Below are 17,272 nucleotides of genomic sequence, written 5' to 3'. Positions count from 1 at the left end.
CAGACGTGCCAGCTGTACGATGCTTTTAAGGAATGTCCTCAGTGGGACGTTCCTCACAGCCTTTCTGTTGATAACCCTAATGACTCGCAGCAAGGGAGCCAAAGCTCGCGAGGTGACCCTATACAGTGCAGCAGCGAAAGGTTAAAAACTACAGCGCCGCGCCGCGAATCAAGGAACGAAAAGAGATGGATCGAAGGAAAAAACGAAGAGCTTTACAGGATCGAGAAAAGGAAATAAGCCTTACCATTTTGCCATTAATACCATGCCTCGATTCGCCAACAAAAGCAATACGTGAGAAGAGAGCGGCTTCCATGTCAACATAGCGATGAAAGTTAACTTTATGGATATACTAATAGTGCAATCTTGGGTACAATCTTCCCACTTATTGTCAGAACCAACATTGACATTTTTTACAAGTGTTATGTTCCAGAGTGCTAGAAATAATCCTTGCGTAGCACCTAAAATCGGCATTCTGCTTAAAAAAGTTAATCTCTGATAACTAATACTTTGAAATCTACTGCAAAAGGTTTATTTTTTGTGTACTTACACTTCTTGCGGAGGAGAGCACCGTACTGGAATGGAGAACCGAGACCGTAGCCGTAGTTGAGGCCGTAGCCCAGAAGGCCATGGCCGAAACCGTAGTGGCCGACGCCGTAGCCGAGGGTACCAACACCGTAGCCGTAGGCTGGGGCAGCGTGGGCAACGGTAGCCACAGCTGGGGCATGGTGGACGGTGGTGGTGGCAACAGCTGGGGCAGCGTGGATGGCAGTGACAGCTGGGGCAGCAGCGTAGGTGGCGACGGCTGGAGCAGCGGAGTAAGTGGTGGCGACCTTGGTGACAGCTCGAGCAGCAGCATAGGTGGCGACAGCTGGAGCAGAAGCGTAGGCGACCTTGGCAACTGGGGCAGCAGCGTAGGTGGCAACAGCTGGAGCAGCAGCGTAGGCGACCCTAGCAACTGGGGCAGCAGCGTAGGTGGCGACGGCTGGGGCAGCATGGGCAACGGTGGTCACAGCTGGGGCAGCAGCATAGGTGGCGACGGGGGCAGCGGCGTAGGTGGTGGCAACCTTAGCTACAGCTGGGGCAGCAGCGTAGGTGGCGACGGCTGGAGCGGCGTGGACGGCAGTCACGGCTGGGGCAGCGTGGTAGGTGGACACAGTGCGAGCAACAGCTGGAGCAGCGACAGCGTAGCTGGCAGCTGGGGCGTAGCTGTAGCCGAGGCCAAGGCCAGAGTAGCCGATGCCATGGGACAGGCCGTAAGTGGACAGACCATAGCCAAGACCGCCGTAGCTGCCGAGGCCGTAGCCGCCGAGGCCGTAGCCTCCGGCAACGTAGCCAGCGAAGGCGCTGGTGGCCAGAGCGAGGAGGACGCAGGCATGGAACTGTAAATATGTGCAGAAGAATACAAGCTGAAGGAAGATACCTAGATTGTTCAAATAGTACAGTAGTGCGTGTTGTAGCGGTTTTGCTTATTTGTACGATGAACGGACTGTATGTTTCTGAGTGCAGAATAAGGGGTTGCTGTTCGGCTTCTGGTTTCTTCATTACGGATTTTGCTTAGGTATTGCTATACTTGAGGTCCTAGGTGGTTGGAAATTAGGGTGCATCTTTGGATATCAGAGGACTTTGTTTGCCCAGACGCTTTGAAGATATTTCTAAGCGGTTTCTATCAGCAAGCTCTCCAATATAGTTCAATAATCAGGTAAGCTGTAGGTAATCTCGTAATCCGGCAAACTGGCGCATACGAGTCCTCTAGTATTCGAGAACATCCCGATCGCAGATTCGCATTTCGCACGCCTTAGAATGCTTGATAGAGGAGTTCTGCGCTGCTTTCTTCGGTCTTAATGCGAGAGCCCACGATCACGATTTGTCGATCAGGTGGCGTGGCTCGTTCTGTAGGCTTCTATCCCCGTAAAATGTTGCCAAGAAAGCCTAATCAGATAAGCATCGGTTTTTCGGTTTTTGCTACTAGCTAGCATTGCAGGCTGTCGAAATCGTGCCTTTCCTATCAAAAAGAAGGATTGCAACGCCATTCCAGGGGCATTCTAGAATGACTACCACTGGTAGCGTGAATGGACATGCAATGTGCTTTCTCGTCATCAGCTTTCTGATGTACCACGCAATGCAGCAAAGGATATCGGAGACCGCTCGCATGCCCTGGAATTTTTTTCGCTATAGTACGATTGTCTGAAGGTTGCGGCACAAAACATAACTTTTTGTCTTCCTATGCTACAATTTCTCTGCAACTGATCAGAGCACAAAAAAGGCAGAGGCCTATGTAATGGCAAGAATAAACAAGTTCTTAAAGTTCCGCTCTCAATTCCCGATCTTCGTCCCTTTTCTGAAAGGTTCCGTTGCTCGATAAAAGCGCGCACATGTGTGGCAATTTGGGTATTATGAGCAAAGTTGAAATTATTCATTCGTTTTGGCTAGTCGTGTGACGTTTGAAATGGTCGATATTCTAAGTAATTCTAGCAAAGAGAGTGAGAGGGAGAGATATGTGGAGCTGCTTTGCGGGCAGAGGTTTGAGGATGGTAAACAGGAAATGAACTAATGCAGGGTATGTTGCTGGGCTAGTTGGTACACGTCGAACATCATGGAATTGCAGCGCTTGCAGACGAGGACACAGAGAGGACACAGCTGTGTGCGTGTGTCCTTTCTGTGTCCTCATCTGTGAGCGCTGCGATTCCATGATGTTCAAAACCGGAAGAAATACGTACAGGGAGGATATTATATCCTCTATGGTTCTCTGTCCATTTGGGTCAGTTATATGATTACCATTCTTCCATTCACTAAAATAATTATAACGCTCATATTTGCTCTATATGGGGTCGGGAAGGAGGAAGGCATGCTTACCATGGTGTGCTGAGGATGCAGGAGCAAGTTCCTCTGAGCAGTGAGCGTCCTCATCAGCTCTTTTATAGGCGTAGCTTTCTGAAGCGAAAGGCTGCTTCACAGTGGGCGTGCCTCCTGCATAGCTACGAACTCGACTATCTCTAAAAATTTCGTGCGAAGACGGGAACCGGTAATGAAGCACGTGTCGCGTTTTTCTTTTGCTGAAAATCTGCGCAATCTGGTTCTTTCCGCTGAGGTGAAGGCCGGTATAGGCCTTTCTAAGGAGCTGGAAGGTTACGTGCATTGCCTTTGAGTGAGCTTGCCTGCTGCAATCTACCGATAATTATTCCTGTGTGCTACGAATATGTTTAAGTATTCACTCGGAGCCTTAGGTATCGACGCTCCCATATTCATTATGTGGGTGCGGTGCCTGACAAGGACCTTTCTTTTAACAGAGAGTTAAAAAGAAAGTGACGCATGCGTTAATTACACGACCTTACTGGTTGCCTGAGCAACTAGTAGAATGATTTGTTTCGACTTTGATCTTCAGTAGGCCCGTCACCAGCATATCTCAAATGGTGGAGAGCATACAACGGTAACATACCATTGTCGGCTCGCTCGTTACAAATACGTCGTAGATTTCTGAAAACATTTTATATCAACTTTCCCTTATTCCACGTTTTGGGCGTAAAGAAATGCGCTGCAAATGCCTGGCAGATCACGACTGCTAGAAAATGCTCTTGCCTACTGCTGCACCAGGTAGTGCGAAAATTCGTGCAAGGAAGATTCAAACTTTCTGACCACCTCGAGTCACGACTCAGAAACAAGTAGGAAGATTTCCGAAGTGCTTCCAATGAACGACTCAGTCTATTGCAGTGAAGGAAGCACGGAAGATACCACGGAAACAATATGCAACGGAATAAAATACTCTTTCCTAATGGCACAGATTACGGTCATTAGGAATTTTAGGAATAGTCCTGAAAAGAAGAGTTTGCTTTTTAAAAGCAGGCCCTAAGACACGACACAGGCAGCACTTTACATGACGCATACGCACGTTTGTAGCTTTTTGTGTGGCTAGATGCTGGGTATGAGCAGGAACGTGTGGCCCTGTGAGACATGAATTGATGCTACTCTACATGGCAAACAGACTAGACTAGGGGGGCAGAAGAATGAACGCTTACGACGTCCAGACTCATCTACGTACGCGCTATTGTTATGGCTGTTCTGAAAACCTAGCAAATATTAGCTTGTGCCTAGCAGCCATATGTTACAGTTATAACTCAAGCAGGTGTTCTTTGTACTCTTTTTAGATTAAACACAGCGAGGACGAACGAAAAAAAACAAAGTAAAAGAACAGAGAGAAGCGCACTGACACGCCACTGCCAATTGTATTCTGCACCTGCACAGTTATATCTAAGGTAATATCACCAAACAACCTGGTGTAATATCTCAGAACACACTGATAACCACATTATTCTTCACTTGACCAAACCCAAAAAACAACAAGAATATGATTCTTCCCCTCTCCCCACCATCTATCAGGCACCCTTCCAACCTTCGGACTCATGATTTATATAGAAAAAAAAACTTCATTGACTGGATTATAATTTTGTTACAAATGTACTTCCAGAAATTGCAATGGGTTTTGCGTCATGACCTCATGAAAAGATGGGCGCGTTTCACGAATGAAATTACCACTTGCCAGTCAGTGCTCGTCCGCATGATCCTTTTTCTTCATTTTCAATCCAAAGAATGTTCTACCAACCGCCTATTCTTGCAGATATCTTTGTATACTTGCAGAACAACTTATGCACATTGTTTAAATAATTATAAATGGTGTTTTATGTTTAGATAAACTGTATTCTCACTTCTCCATTCAGGAGTGAAAACTGTATCATTTGAATTCTATAATTGAAAAGAGAAGCTGCTAAGTAATTATCGCTGCGCCTGTACTACCCATTACAGGGATGTAAGCATGCTGCACCGTGGCCTATTCTGATCACACACGCCTAACGGTGCCAGTGAACCCTCCTTTATGCTTTCCTTTTGGTGGCTTTTCTCCGTGCCGTCGCATAGCATAGCGAGTAATGCCTTGTGGAGGTTAAACTTCCCACATATAACGACGCGTATGTCCACTTTCCGTGATGCAAGTTTCGACTTCCTGCTCTGGCAGATATACCTTGACCATGAAATCGTTGATGACTCCCTGACTGGTCTTGGGCAAAACGTTCACACCAGCCATCACCACGTGTTGTGCTTTCGAGTAGCACCTCATGGCGCACACGCCTTGGCAAACGAACCTTGTTCTGTTTACAGCGGTAGCATGAAGTCCAGCTTTCTCGAGCAAAAATTTTGAAAATTGAAAATTGTAAGCCACTGTTATGAAAATATTGAAGGTCATGGTCCATTATTCTGTTATGTAGCGAAATATTTCTTTAAAGTGTTTCCATAGATCGCACCGAAAAGTTGAGATTGCCATAGAAAACCAATAGTGAACGCTTTTGACAAAAGTAAAAACGTGAATGGAAAATACAAGGGAACCGTCGGATGATCTGCGGATATAATGATTGTTATACCGAAATCTTTCGTATTACAAGAAAAAATTTCATTCATAAATGGTTTTCCGCTAAAAACTGCTTTTGTCAAGAATTGATGGATATGCCAGTGTACACAAGAGCTTTTCGGTGCACACTTCGGAGATTCTGAAGCCGCCAGCTTTTTGGCCAGGGCTTTGCGGTGGCTTACTTCTTATACTCTGTCATCTGTGCGCGCGCTCACTTTTGTCGTAGTTTATTTTGACCCACTTAAATTACTCATTTCACATTGATGCGGCAAACAACTTTTTATGTAGTGGATACATCGTTAATCCTGCTCTGTTTTTTTTATGTTTCTGCAATGAATCTATCGCCTATTAGCGCTCATCGTAGGCAAAAGAGTTTTGCTTGTGGAAGTGCTTTCTGGAAACAGGGATGCGTGAGGCGTAAGGTTGAGATTTTTTGCGTAGTTTTTATACGAAATGAAGAATGAAAGTTGGAGCGATAGCCGAAGTATTCAACGCTCCACGCACGCTACCACTTGCCCACTTAAGGGGCTCTTTTAGGTGCTGAACGTGTGGAAGCTAAAATATCCGTGTACGTCTCATTTTCCGCAGCTTTTTAGGGGTGTGGTTGGGCACACAGAAGAAAATTGGAATAAAGCAGGAGAACGTTCCTGTCATTCCTGCGTCAAAAAACAAAAAACAAAACAGAAACAACAATACATTTCCTTTTCGTTGCTAAAATGTTTTCGATCTTCCACAGTCAGGGTATCTCTTTGAATGCCTTGTAAGGATGGTCATAGAAAAGTACTTGAATGTGTTGATTATTGTGACACTAACAAAGTCTGCGAAAAAAACAATAGCGTGTTAATGAAGGAAATAATTTAGTCTTTTCTGATGATTGATGTTTTAACCTTCGAGTTAGAACTACTGTGCTATAGCAGAACAACTTTCTCACCCAGCTTGTGTGTTTTTGTATTTTAGCTACTGTCATTTAGGCACGTCAAAAAAACAGGCGCTACACCAGAGGGTGATCCAGTAGCACTCTTAGCCAACTGCCTTTCTGTTCATGAAACGAAAGCAAGTAAAATCTTAGACAAGGTAGGAGCGCCACTTGCATTCGGCTGAGATTTCGCCAAGTCGTTTCTCATCGCTAGTGCCATTTTGGCTACACCAACTCAAGGACAAAAACCTCTCCTATAAACAATCATTCACTGTTAGCCGATGCCTGCAGCAGCAACTATATGACCGCAAATTTCTTAACCTTATTTTAGCACCTGATTCGCCGCAATTCTTCGGTTTTGCACGTGGTTTTTCTCATGCAGAACGCTGCAGTTCTTCCACTTGTTTCAGTTTGATTTACTTGGTGTGGTTTTGGATGGGACTGTAGTTGCTCCTGTTGCTTAGTAGTCTTTTTTCCCCTTTCTTAGAGCTACTTGTTGCGTCCGCGCCCTTCCACATATCTAGCGCTTGACGAGCCGACTACGAGCAGAATAAACGGCGATACAGTGAGCAGTAACTGGCAGTGAGCTGTATGCAGACTTGTTGTAGTTGTCATAGCATACCGTAGTTTTAAAGCGCAGGTACAGACGAAGGACAAGGAAACATGACGGGACACCCTTGTGCTGTCCTGTTCTCTCGTCCTTCGTCTTTATCCGCTCTTTCAAAATAAGTCCAATGGTACTAAGGAACAAAAACAGCGCAGCTGTGTTCGCGCGACATTACAGACATATGCACCAACTACAAGTTGATAACTACTGCTATTTTTTCCTATGGAATAAATACGAAGGAATCACATACAATGTTGTAGGAGTTTGACTAGGTTACTTAGGCTAAGTGGCTAACGCCTGTGCGTTCTGTATGACCGCATAAATATTGTGCTGCGCTTTCAGTGAAAAGAGTGATTGTAAGGGGCTTTGCAGGAAGCAAGTTCAAGGCTGTGATTTTTTTTCCTGAAGACGACATGGTCAGAGAAGTACAAGTGCAGAGTTAAAAAGTGTCTTTGAGACCTCTATCAATATGCCTCTGTAGTTGTAAACTTAGGACTAAAACATTTGTCAACAGTATTTTTTGCAAACTATTTCTTTACACCGGAAGGGAACAGAAGTTGTTCCTGTATTCATTAAGTATTCATTTGCATTGTTGACCCAGAGACTTAGAAACACCTATGCTCAGTTTTCAGGCATCTTGTTTTTACATCCTGTAACGCTGCCAATTTAAGAGTGCCCTTATGTGTTGCCACATATGCAGGTATGCTGGCTGCTTCAGCGGAGGTTAGAGATAATTTTAAATATAGGCTTTTTTACATATCGAGACCGCTTCTGCAATGTTCGGAAACGAATATTGGCGGAGATTTCAAACAGTTGAATGATGTTCACTACTAAGTGGTTTATGTTTTCCGATAGTTACCTCTTAACACTTCCAGTTAGGTAATTACTTGTCATAAAGATTTGTGGCTGGTTTCAGTCATAGATATACGACGTTATAAAATTTTGACAAGATTTCGCTAGGTACTGTGGCTGAAAAATTTTGACTGCCGCGCGCCCTTTTCGGTGCTCGGAATACGCCTCTGTCGAAGACACCTCGTGTTCCCATGCACGGTCATAGACACATCCTCCCGTCTGTGGTATACATTTTTTTGCCCCAATTCAAAAGAATGAAGTACACTCCGAAGATTAAACACTTCGTCAAAATTGCCTGTCGACACCAAACGGCCCCGAACAACTTCAACCGCGTGAAATGAAACCTGCCCTTTAGTGTACCCGCAGGGACTTCGCTCGGCAGCCGAAAGATGAAAAGGCACGATCGACAATTACTACACGGCCTGGAAAAAGTATCTCAGATTCTTAACCCCATATTCAACGTCCTCTCCCCACCTCCTCGCATCTTTTACATCACCGCTTTATTTTCTTTCTGCTACCTGCTCCCTCATGACACATATTTAAAGACTCTAGCCACAGCCTCAAGTCCAACATGAAGATGGAGCAGTGCCTGAATTGAAACGTTGTGTTTCAAATTTAAAAGTTTTGTTTAGAGACGGGTTATGGTTTATTATAAGTATATTTTCTACCCTACTGGATTGCCGTGAACCGTGTATCGTAACGCCTAGTGTACTTAAGCGGTGATTTAATGCCGTTCTTCCCTTTTCTGTACATGGCGTAGACCTTATCAGGTGCAGAGTATTCGATAGGGGCACGTTACCTTGCCGTTATTATCTTCAGGATGGCGGTTAGCAGTTAATATATTGAATAGCAAGCACGCGTTTTTTTAGGGCTGCCATCCCTCACGTTATCGGCTACTGCTGTGTTTCTTTCCATTCCTGGCAGTACGCTTGCGCAGATCGTCTTAAAGAGCGGGGTCATACAGCGAGCGTCTTCTCGCGGTCTTTTCCGCGACGGTTTTCCGTCTTCTTCTTTGAAGGTATTTATTCCATTGACACCGAACCTTGAGAGTGTTCAGCACCGCCACCCTGGTTCATAGAAAAAGGTGAAAAAAAAAACAAGGTAACCAAGGGTTGAGGGGGAAGCACAAGCGTGCCTGGCCAACTTTTCGAGAATCCCTGTCGTCGAAACCTTGGCTAATCAGACTGAGGCGCCGCACTCCAGCTTTCTTCACTTCGTTTTGTGTTGCCAAGAATCCCTGTTTTCTGCGCTTCCTCTAGATACGTTCAAAAGAGACATGTCGTTAGGCTAAATTAGACAGGAACAAAATGCGCTCGCATCAATTCTCTCATCGCAGCATCATAATGAACTAAATAACTTAGCTCAGCTGAGCTAAGTTATGTAGTCCATTATTATGCTGCAAAAAAATCATAGGATCAGAAATATCGCCCTTATCAGTTTTACGAAGAAATTTTCTTCCAAACACGACGCCTCTGGTCTTTAAGAGGCTGTGCACAAAGTAGACCGTGCAACCAGCACTACGTTTTTTTACGCTGCTTCATGATAAACAGTATTTTTTTAAATAACATACACATCACTGAGAAGTACGTGGAGATATGTTCTACGTACTAAGCTAAACACGCTGCTAAGAGTGCACCCATGTGAGATATTCCTACACAAAACTTTCAAAGCTAGGGTCAACAAAGGCGACCTTTCGCAGTGTGACACCTACGCGGCTTCTGAGCAGGATCACCTATGTAAATCAACAAACACATGATCAGTGCATAATAAAATGTTTTGACCATGTCCGTGCATAGTGGAACAAAAATTAAGTCCGCACGACGACAGGACAAGCTGCGCATTGTTTTCTCTGCTGCTGATCTGCCTGTGCACTGATACCATTTATCGCTGAGAAGCAGCGCACCAGTACAGACTAGGGCAATGATCTGGCCATATATTATCGTCGGTAGGAGTGAAACATGCGAACGCGCGCCGGTTGGTATTGCTTGCTTGTTAAATGCCGAAGAAAACACATCGGTGCCATTCTTACCAATTTCAATAAGCAATTCTGATGATGCTTAAATGCGAGAGGCTCACTTGTCGCTGAGTGTGTTGCTCAGTTATGTCGCTAAGTTTAATATTGTGGAGAAATATTGCCGTTTTTAGTGCTAATGTGTTATGTTTCCAACTGTAATGTTGCAGCCTGTGAGGTAGCCACAACGCAAGACGGCAAACCGGCCGTATTGCGACCTGTAAGATTATTATTTTTTTTGGGGAGGGGGGGGGGGGTCAGGAGTGCCTCTTAAAGTTGTGTTTCACCTACATTGCGTTGAGTGTTCTTTCTCGATGAAACCACTTTTCAGCCCGATGACAACACTTTTCAGCCCGATGGTACCACTTTGCCGCGCGATGACAGTACTTTTCTGAGCGGCACCATGGTGCTGACACTACATTTCTTCATCGGGGCATACGACGGGAACCTGATGCACGTTGCATATTCTTCATCACCTTCATCAATGGGTTTTCAGTGACGGCATCTGAGGATTCACTTTGATGGATAGTAGTATGGCCCGGTTATCAGAGAAGTATGTCGATGCGTACCGCACTTTGTGCAGTGCGCGTGGCGTGTTCTCGAACGTCTAGTCGATTCCGGTGCCTCGCGAAGTTGCGATTGCATCTATTAGAGAGGCGAGTTTTAAGCTGAGGTCGACACGCATCATGCCAATGAACGTTGGCATTGAACGTGCGTCCCGACTGAAGTCTCCTACGATGAATATGGATCTGCCGCAGCGTAGAGCCAAAGCCAGATGCCTTTAAACGAGCGCTGGTCTCGTACTTTCTCGGCAGTAAACTACCACCTTCGCCCAGTCTTGGTTGCCTCGCCTGATGTTGTAGACACGAGCGATTCAGCTTCACACGATTACCACTCCATAGCTCCGCAACCGCACACTCCGAAAGCTGATGTCCAGTTGACGTTAGCGGCGGTGACGTTCGTTACATAAACATGGCGTTTACATAAACATGACAGAGGCGCATAGCATTAATAGTGTACCTCGCGGAGGCGACGCTCCACCGTTTACATGTACCGTATTATGTCTGGCGGGACGGTGGCCTCTCGTGCAGTGCATGCGGTGGAGGGAGCTGCTTTTCCTGTATAAGAAGAATATATTGGAACACTAGAGGGCCCCAGCCGCTCCCATCATGAGTGTGGTCTGCTTGTTATCCGACTAAGCCGGCATTGTATAGCCAATCCCGGGAGGAGGAGGAGCACACCAAATCTGTTTCAACGCTGCCTGTTTCCGTCTAATGAGGAAGGGGACTTATCTATCTCGGAGCGGGAGAGGCGCATTCCGCAGTGTTTCGCTATCTTGCCTGTGCGGCGGCGGTGACAGCTACAGGAGTGCTGATGACGTCATTCGCGTACTCGCATTTCTTGCAAGGGTTTCTGGCAACGGCAGGCTTTTCGCTCAACGAGCCAAGTAATGCGATAGCTGCTCTCGGAATAAAAAGGAAGTTGTGCTGGGCATGAACGTTACATGGGTGTGCGTATTAGCTGACGATGCTGCCTAGAATTTGGGCTATTTCACGCATGCGGTGCTTAAGGATGTAGGAGAAGGTTTTTGCCGAATTTCATCATTCTGCATTCCAGTAAAAGTTTCTAATAAATCTTTATATTGTTTCTGCACCTGATTAAGGCACATTAAATGCCGTATCCGAGGCATCAAAATTGGCCACTCAGAGGTCGAATTACTAATGCACATGTTGAAGCCTGTTAATTATGTTCCATAACCAAGAATTAGCAGTAAGCATGCTATTCGTTTCTCGAAAAACGAGTTAAAGACTTATTTGTTTGAGCCTTATAGCCCTGCCGGGCGTGCGTTGAGTTTTAATGTCAATTAGCTTCACCTGGTTGATTTCTGTCATTTAATTCATCCAGTGCCGCCAAGAGATGTGGCCTCTGTCAGAATTAGGCTAACGGAGATCTTTCTTGTTCTAAAAAAGGAACCACTACCCAGTGCGGGAAACTCTAGGCCACATTTATTAGCGATCTCAGTGTGCTGCACTTTCACATTTTTCGTGTGATGCCGTGGGAATACAGTGCTGTTCTTCAGCCATAAATGCATCAGATCATAAAAATATGGATGGGCCGTCATGCGAATCTTTGCGTCAAAGCTGTCATAGCAGGAAGTTTTCGTTTTCGCTTTACGTTGGCCACCATTCCTGTGCGTTGAATTTGATATCTCCGTCACTTTCTACTCCCGCTTCAGCGTGCGCTTCATGTGGGTGGGGATTTTCTTGACGGCGGAGATGTTTCAGTGGTGTCTCCTCTGAAGGACTTCCCGAGATTGGCAGATTCTTTCGCTGAGTCTTCGCACTTCGCCGCATCGGGGCAATGTCGCTGATACTACTAGCGCATTTGATATTGGCGGGTGTTACTACGACGCGAGGCAAGAAATCTGCGTGAGCAGTTGTGGTTGTACACCAGTTTTTACAATCATCACTTCGCCCTTGCTTCATTGAACTCTATTTCTCCGTTGCTTCCTCGTTCCGCTACCGTTTGGATTTACAGTGTTGTGTTTTCATAGTTTAGCCATATTAATCACGATATAAACGTTTTCTCGTTGCTCATGCAGCTGTCGCAGTAAGAGCAACGAGTAATTCCGCCTATCCCCTGGCTGACAGGTAGATAGCGATATTTCTGCCGCCCTCCGCGTCCCCTTTCCTACGACATGAGAGCATGAATTCGAGCGTCCGAAGAGGCCATGCAAACCTCGACCACGTTTGCCGTCACTGCCCATTCTTAAGGCCACCTATTTGCCGACATACTTCGAAGAAAAGTCTTAATACCCACGCGGTAGCAGTAGTTCTTGGTTGCAACACCTAACGCATAGGGCGACGGCTTTTACCAAAGCTTATGACAAAGGTAGATGGTCAGATTGACATTTCCGTCAGCACTGCACCTATTCCCTCTGAATATACTCACTAATGTAAGCTTACGGGTACTTCCGGTATTTACTGCGCTCTCGCATGAAATACACTCAGTTGTAAGTTCGGTGCGGTGTGTGTTGCTTCTCTCCATCTTGTCCCGTTTTACGCGCCGTTTTCAGTCTTGAAAGCTTACGAGATTTAGCGAGTAGTCCTAGAATAAATAATAAACAATCCGTCATTATAGTCTTTATGAAGGAAGCCTGAAACCAGTGATATGTAGTGAAATGAAATAATTAAATTTTCGCCAGAACTATAAGGATGTATGTACTTACGCCTGCCTTACGGAAAACCTAGAAAATTTCTAACTTTATTGTCGACCGGATTCGAGAAAGAATGTTAATCACACCTGTATTCGAAACAAGCCCTCAATATGAAAACTCCTAGACAGCAGCCTGAATATCTTTGTGTTTGTACGTGGATCAGCAAAGCGCTTATTCGTGCATGCGAGAAAATGACCTCGAGCTTGCTATAGAGAAGAATATTGGCATCCATACGTGAGCAGGTGGTTCTGTGCAAGCAGCTTATGTATGGGGGAGCGAAATGATATATAAATGACACGTAAGTAGTTTCTCCAAAGAAGAAAATGGACGCCTTCTTTACTAAATGCTCTATGCGGAAATGCAACTGGTCTATCATTAGAAGACAGAGGAGAAAAAGCTCTGTGTGAACTATGGGACGTGATATGAGAACTTTATTGTGATAAGCAGACAAAGCCAGCTTTTCTGTCAGGGTGTCTAAATAATAATTTATTTCAGTTCCAATCGTCAACGCAGCACGAAGAGCGTTCCGGCCTGGACCTCCCAATTTCTTTCGGGCGGTCCACGAAGTTCTCGAAGAACTGTTGTGGTAAGTTCTTCTGTAAAGACCAAAAATAAAACTCAGTAAAAGAGCCTCAAGTCCACAGCTTATTGAGCGTGGGGAAATAAAAGATTATAAGGAGACTCCTTGCTAATACACTCAGTGGACTCAATGCTGGCGCTTGTGAATAAACAAGATTCGTTACTTCATTGTACAGTTTTTCACAGGAAATGGAAAATAATTTTAGCGAGGAAAAAAGAGAGATGTTGATATCAGGTAGCTTGCTCTGCCCAGTTGCTATACTGAATATTTCGCTTTTCCTTAAAGAAAGAACATGCCCAATGCTTACACTTCTTGCGGAGGAGAGCGCCGTAGTGGTATGGGGTGCCAAGACCATAGCCGTAGTTCAGGCCGTAGCCGAGGAGACCGTGGCCGTAACCGTAGTGGCCGACACCGTAGCCGAGGGTGCCAACACCGTAGCCGTAGACTGGGGCGGCGTGGTAGGCAGCGACGGCTGGGGCAGCGTGGGCAACGGTGGCCACAGCTGGGGCGTGGTGGACGGTGGTGGTGGCAACAGCTGGGGCAGCAGCGTAGGTGGCGACTGGGGCAGCGGCGTAGGTGGCGACGGCTGGAGCAGCGTGGGCGACGGTGGCAACAGCTGGGGCAGCGGCGTAGGTGGTGGCAACCTTGGTCACGGCTGGAGCAGCAGCGTAGGTGGCAACAGCTGGAGCAGCAGCGTAAGCAACCCGGGCAACTGGGGCAGCAGCGTAGGCGACCCTAGCGACTGGGGCAGCGGCATAGGTGGCAACAGCTGGGGCGGCGTGGGTGACAGTGGCGACCTTGGTCACAGCTGGAGCAGCAGCGTAGGTGGCAACTGGGGCAGCGTAGGAGACGCGGGCAACTGGGGCAGCGGCGTAGGCGACCCTAGCGACTGGGGCAGCAGCGTAGGTGGCAACAGCTGGGGCGGCGTGGGCGACAGTGGTCACAGCTGGGGCAGCAGCGTAAGTGGCAACTGGGGCAGCGTGGGCAACGGTGGCCACAGCTGGAGCGGCGTGGACGGCAGTCACGGCTGGGGCAGCGTGGTAGGTGGATACAGTGCGAGCAACAGCTGGAGCGGCGACAGCGTAGCTGGCAGCTGGGGCGTAGCTGTAGCCGAGGCCAAGACCAGAGTAGCCGATGCCGTGGGAAAGGCCGTAAGTGGACAGGCCATAGCCACCGTAGCTGCCGAGACCGTAGCCGCCGAGGCCGTAGCCTCCGGCAACGTAGCCAGCGAAGGCGCTGGTGGCCAGAGCGAGGAGAACGCAGGCACGGAACTGCAAATATTTGCAAAAGAGAAGACGGACGTGGAAAATGGATTATATTCCTTAACAAGTACTATAGCGCATGATGTCTCTTCTTGTGGCCCAATTGAAACATTTTATAATTTTTAATGCGAAGTGCAACGTTATTGTTAGCGTTGCTGGATTGCTTATTAATTATTTTTTCGTACACCTGGTACATGTCGCTGAGTAGTGTTTGGGAAATGAAGTGAATTTCTGAGTAATAGAAGAAATTACTTAGCGAAGCGCTTCGCAGATACTAACAGGGCTTCGTCCCTAGTGACGTCCCGTAGCTAATCAAAAATTATATGGAATTGCGCTTGTTGAGACGCCTCGATCTCTCTGTCGGTGCTCTATTAAATGTTATTTCAAAGCCACGATGCCGAGACCTATCCATTTTCAATTTTAAGCAATCAGGAGCGTTTATTATTCAGAAATTACGTTGTAATCATCAAAATTAGGATTAGAGGATAGGTGCATACTTTGATGACGCTTGCAATACTTCAATCTTTGAGTCGTACCGAATGTTTTAGAGGACCAAATTTTACAGTTCTCACTTCTTTTGCCTTTAAAGCTATTGATTGTCGACCAGCGTTTGCACTGAAGTGTGGCATTTTATCTAATGTCAATAGGGGAAAACGGCACGATACCAGGACTAGACGGCACTAATAAGTATACGGCCAATATGTAGGTAGTTCAGAAATCAAGGCGACTCACTAGCTTCAAATGACATAATTACGAAGTATAAAGACTGGTTCGAAGTGTCTAGGATAGAGAACTAGACCCGCAGTGGGACTGCGCTAAATAAAATGTCCAGTTGTGCTCACCATGGCTTCGATGCGTAGACAACGGAGGAGCAGAAGCTTCTGAATTTGGATGGCACCCGCTGTCGCTTTTATACGAAAAGCCACCGTAGTTTCAAGCTTATTGGAGAATGGCTGTGACGTAAGCGATTCTCCGGGTTCAACCGGTTCAAGAACTTTAGAGTGGAACCGGGGAAAGTCGTGCACTCTGTTTCTCGTATCGCGTAACGCGCTACCCGATCCCGTTCTTTCTTCCTCGTTGGGTGAGGACCAGTCCAGGTGACTTTACGGCCAAGAACAGTTACGTGCGTAGCTTGCGAGTGGGCTTATGGTGTTATCAAAGTAGATTCCAGTATCTTAAGAAACTGTTTAAGCATTCAAGTGCCGCATGGAGCGCGCCCTTTCCTTGTAGAATTTATGCGTGCTAAGAATACGATCAGCATCCAAAATGAATCGGAGCTTTGGGGCAGTAGACAAAGCTAAGATCCATACCATGATGGAGCTACAAAGCTACCCGAAAGGTTTCGTTGCTGACATTGGAGCGAGTGATTGCCGGACCGAAGCACGTAAATAATGACGTCTCCTTAAGTTTCCTGTTGCATCATACTATATAGATAGATGGTTTGCCACTATTGATTAGGGGCACCTTCAAGATGATGAATAGCATCACACAACGGGCTTTTTTTATTGTTCATTTTTGGGAAATAACGATCTCGATTATACAATCTGTTTCAGGCAAGGTGAGCCGGAATTTCTAAATATAGGGTCTTTGAAGAATTGGGTTGGCTTCTTTGGCACTGAATGCCAGTGTTGATGTACGTCAGAAAATTGTGTAATCTGGTAAGCTGACTAGCTAATTACTTATCATCAACTTTCAATTATTACCTCTAGACGCCTGGTTGGAGGTGGATATATGCATCGGGCCGTTCTTAGAGTTGTGCGAATATCGTAAATGTTCCATAGCGAATCGAATATCCTCGTATACGTTGCTGCAAGCTCTCCAAGGACGCGCTGTTTTCGAATGTGGTGCTGGTCGGCGAAAATTCATTGTTTTGTAGTGCCATGGCTAATCAAATTTTTGAAAGTCTAAAATAGAACAGGAATATTACTGAAGCCCAGCTACAGATATTCTATTGCTTCAATGAGGCTTCTGCAAATATAAAAATGCAACGATTAGAAATTAACAGCTCATTAGCTATCATGATTACTCTTTTCTGATGTCCGCCAACACCGGCATTAGAGCATCGCAGACTTTATCCTTATATCTCAAACTGCCTGATTTTAAAAATTATGGTTCACCTTCGCTAAAACATCCGGCGTGTGATATATGTTGCTTTGGATGTCCGCCTATATGGTGAGCCCAGCATGCTGTATCTAAGGCTCTGCAGGCTTCGCCATCTTTTGTCTTGGGGCATTTATTATGAAATGATTTTCATGATAAGGTACTCTATAATATCCCCAAATATTACCAGTACAGCCCTTTGAATACCTCCTGTACACAGGTGGTGAATAGGATTGGCTACATCGTGTTCACTTGCCTGACACCCTTTCTTATTGGAATTTTATTGCTGGCTTTACTGAGGACTATGTTAGCTGTGCAGCCGCTATATTTAT

The 17,272-nt window shown here is 46.0% G+C and overlaps 1 protein-coding gene across 1 annotated transcript; it reads right to left on the bottom strand.

Moving 5' to 3' along the window:
- Nucleotides 1-485: 485 nt before the first annotated feature.
- LOC144119767 (uncharacterized) lies at nt 486-15,902 on the bottom strand. Its single transcript, XM_077652308.1, has 3 exons — nt 15,683-15,902; nt 13,886-14,849; nt 486-1,420 (listed from the first exon to the last, which is right to left on the bottom strand). The coding sequence occupies exons 1-3, from the start codon at nt 15,683-15,685 to the stop codon at nt 486-488; spliced, it is 1,902 nt and encodes a 633-aa protein (XP_077508434.1). The 5' UTR covers nt 15,686-15,902.
- Nucleotides 15,903-17,272: the final 1,370 nt, after the last annotated feature.

Source organism: Amblyomma americanum, chromosome 2, assembly GCF_052857255.1.
Source record: "Amblyomma americanum isolate KBUSLIRL-KWMA chromosome 2, ASM5285725v1, whole genome shotgun sequence".
Lineage (NCBI taxonomy): Eukaryota > Metazoa > Arthropoda > Arachnida > Ixodida > Ixodidae > Amblyomma > Amblyomma americanum.
This window is presented reverse-complemented; position numbering and strand designations above follow the sequence as displayed.

Coding starts and splice junctions, on each gene's coding strand:
- LOC144119767 (XM_077652308.1), bottom strand. Junction 1,421..13,885: donor CGCTCTCCTCCGCAAGAAGT/GTAAGCATTGGG, acceptor TGAACAATCTAG/GTATCTTCCTTCAGCTTGTA.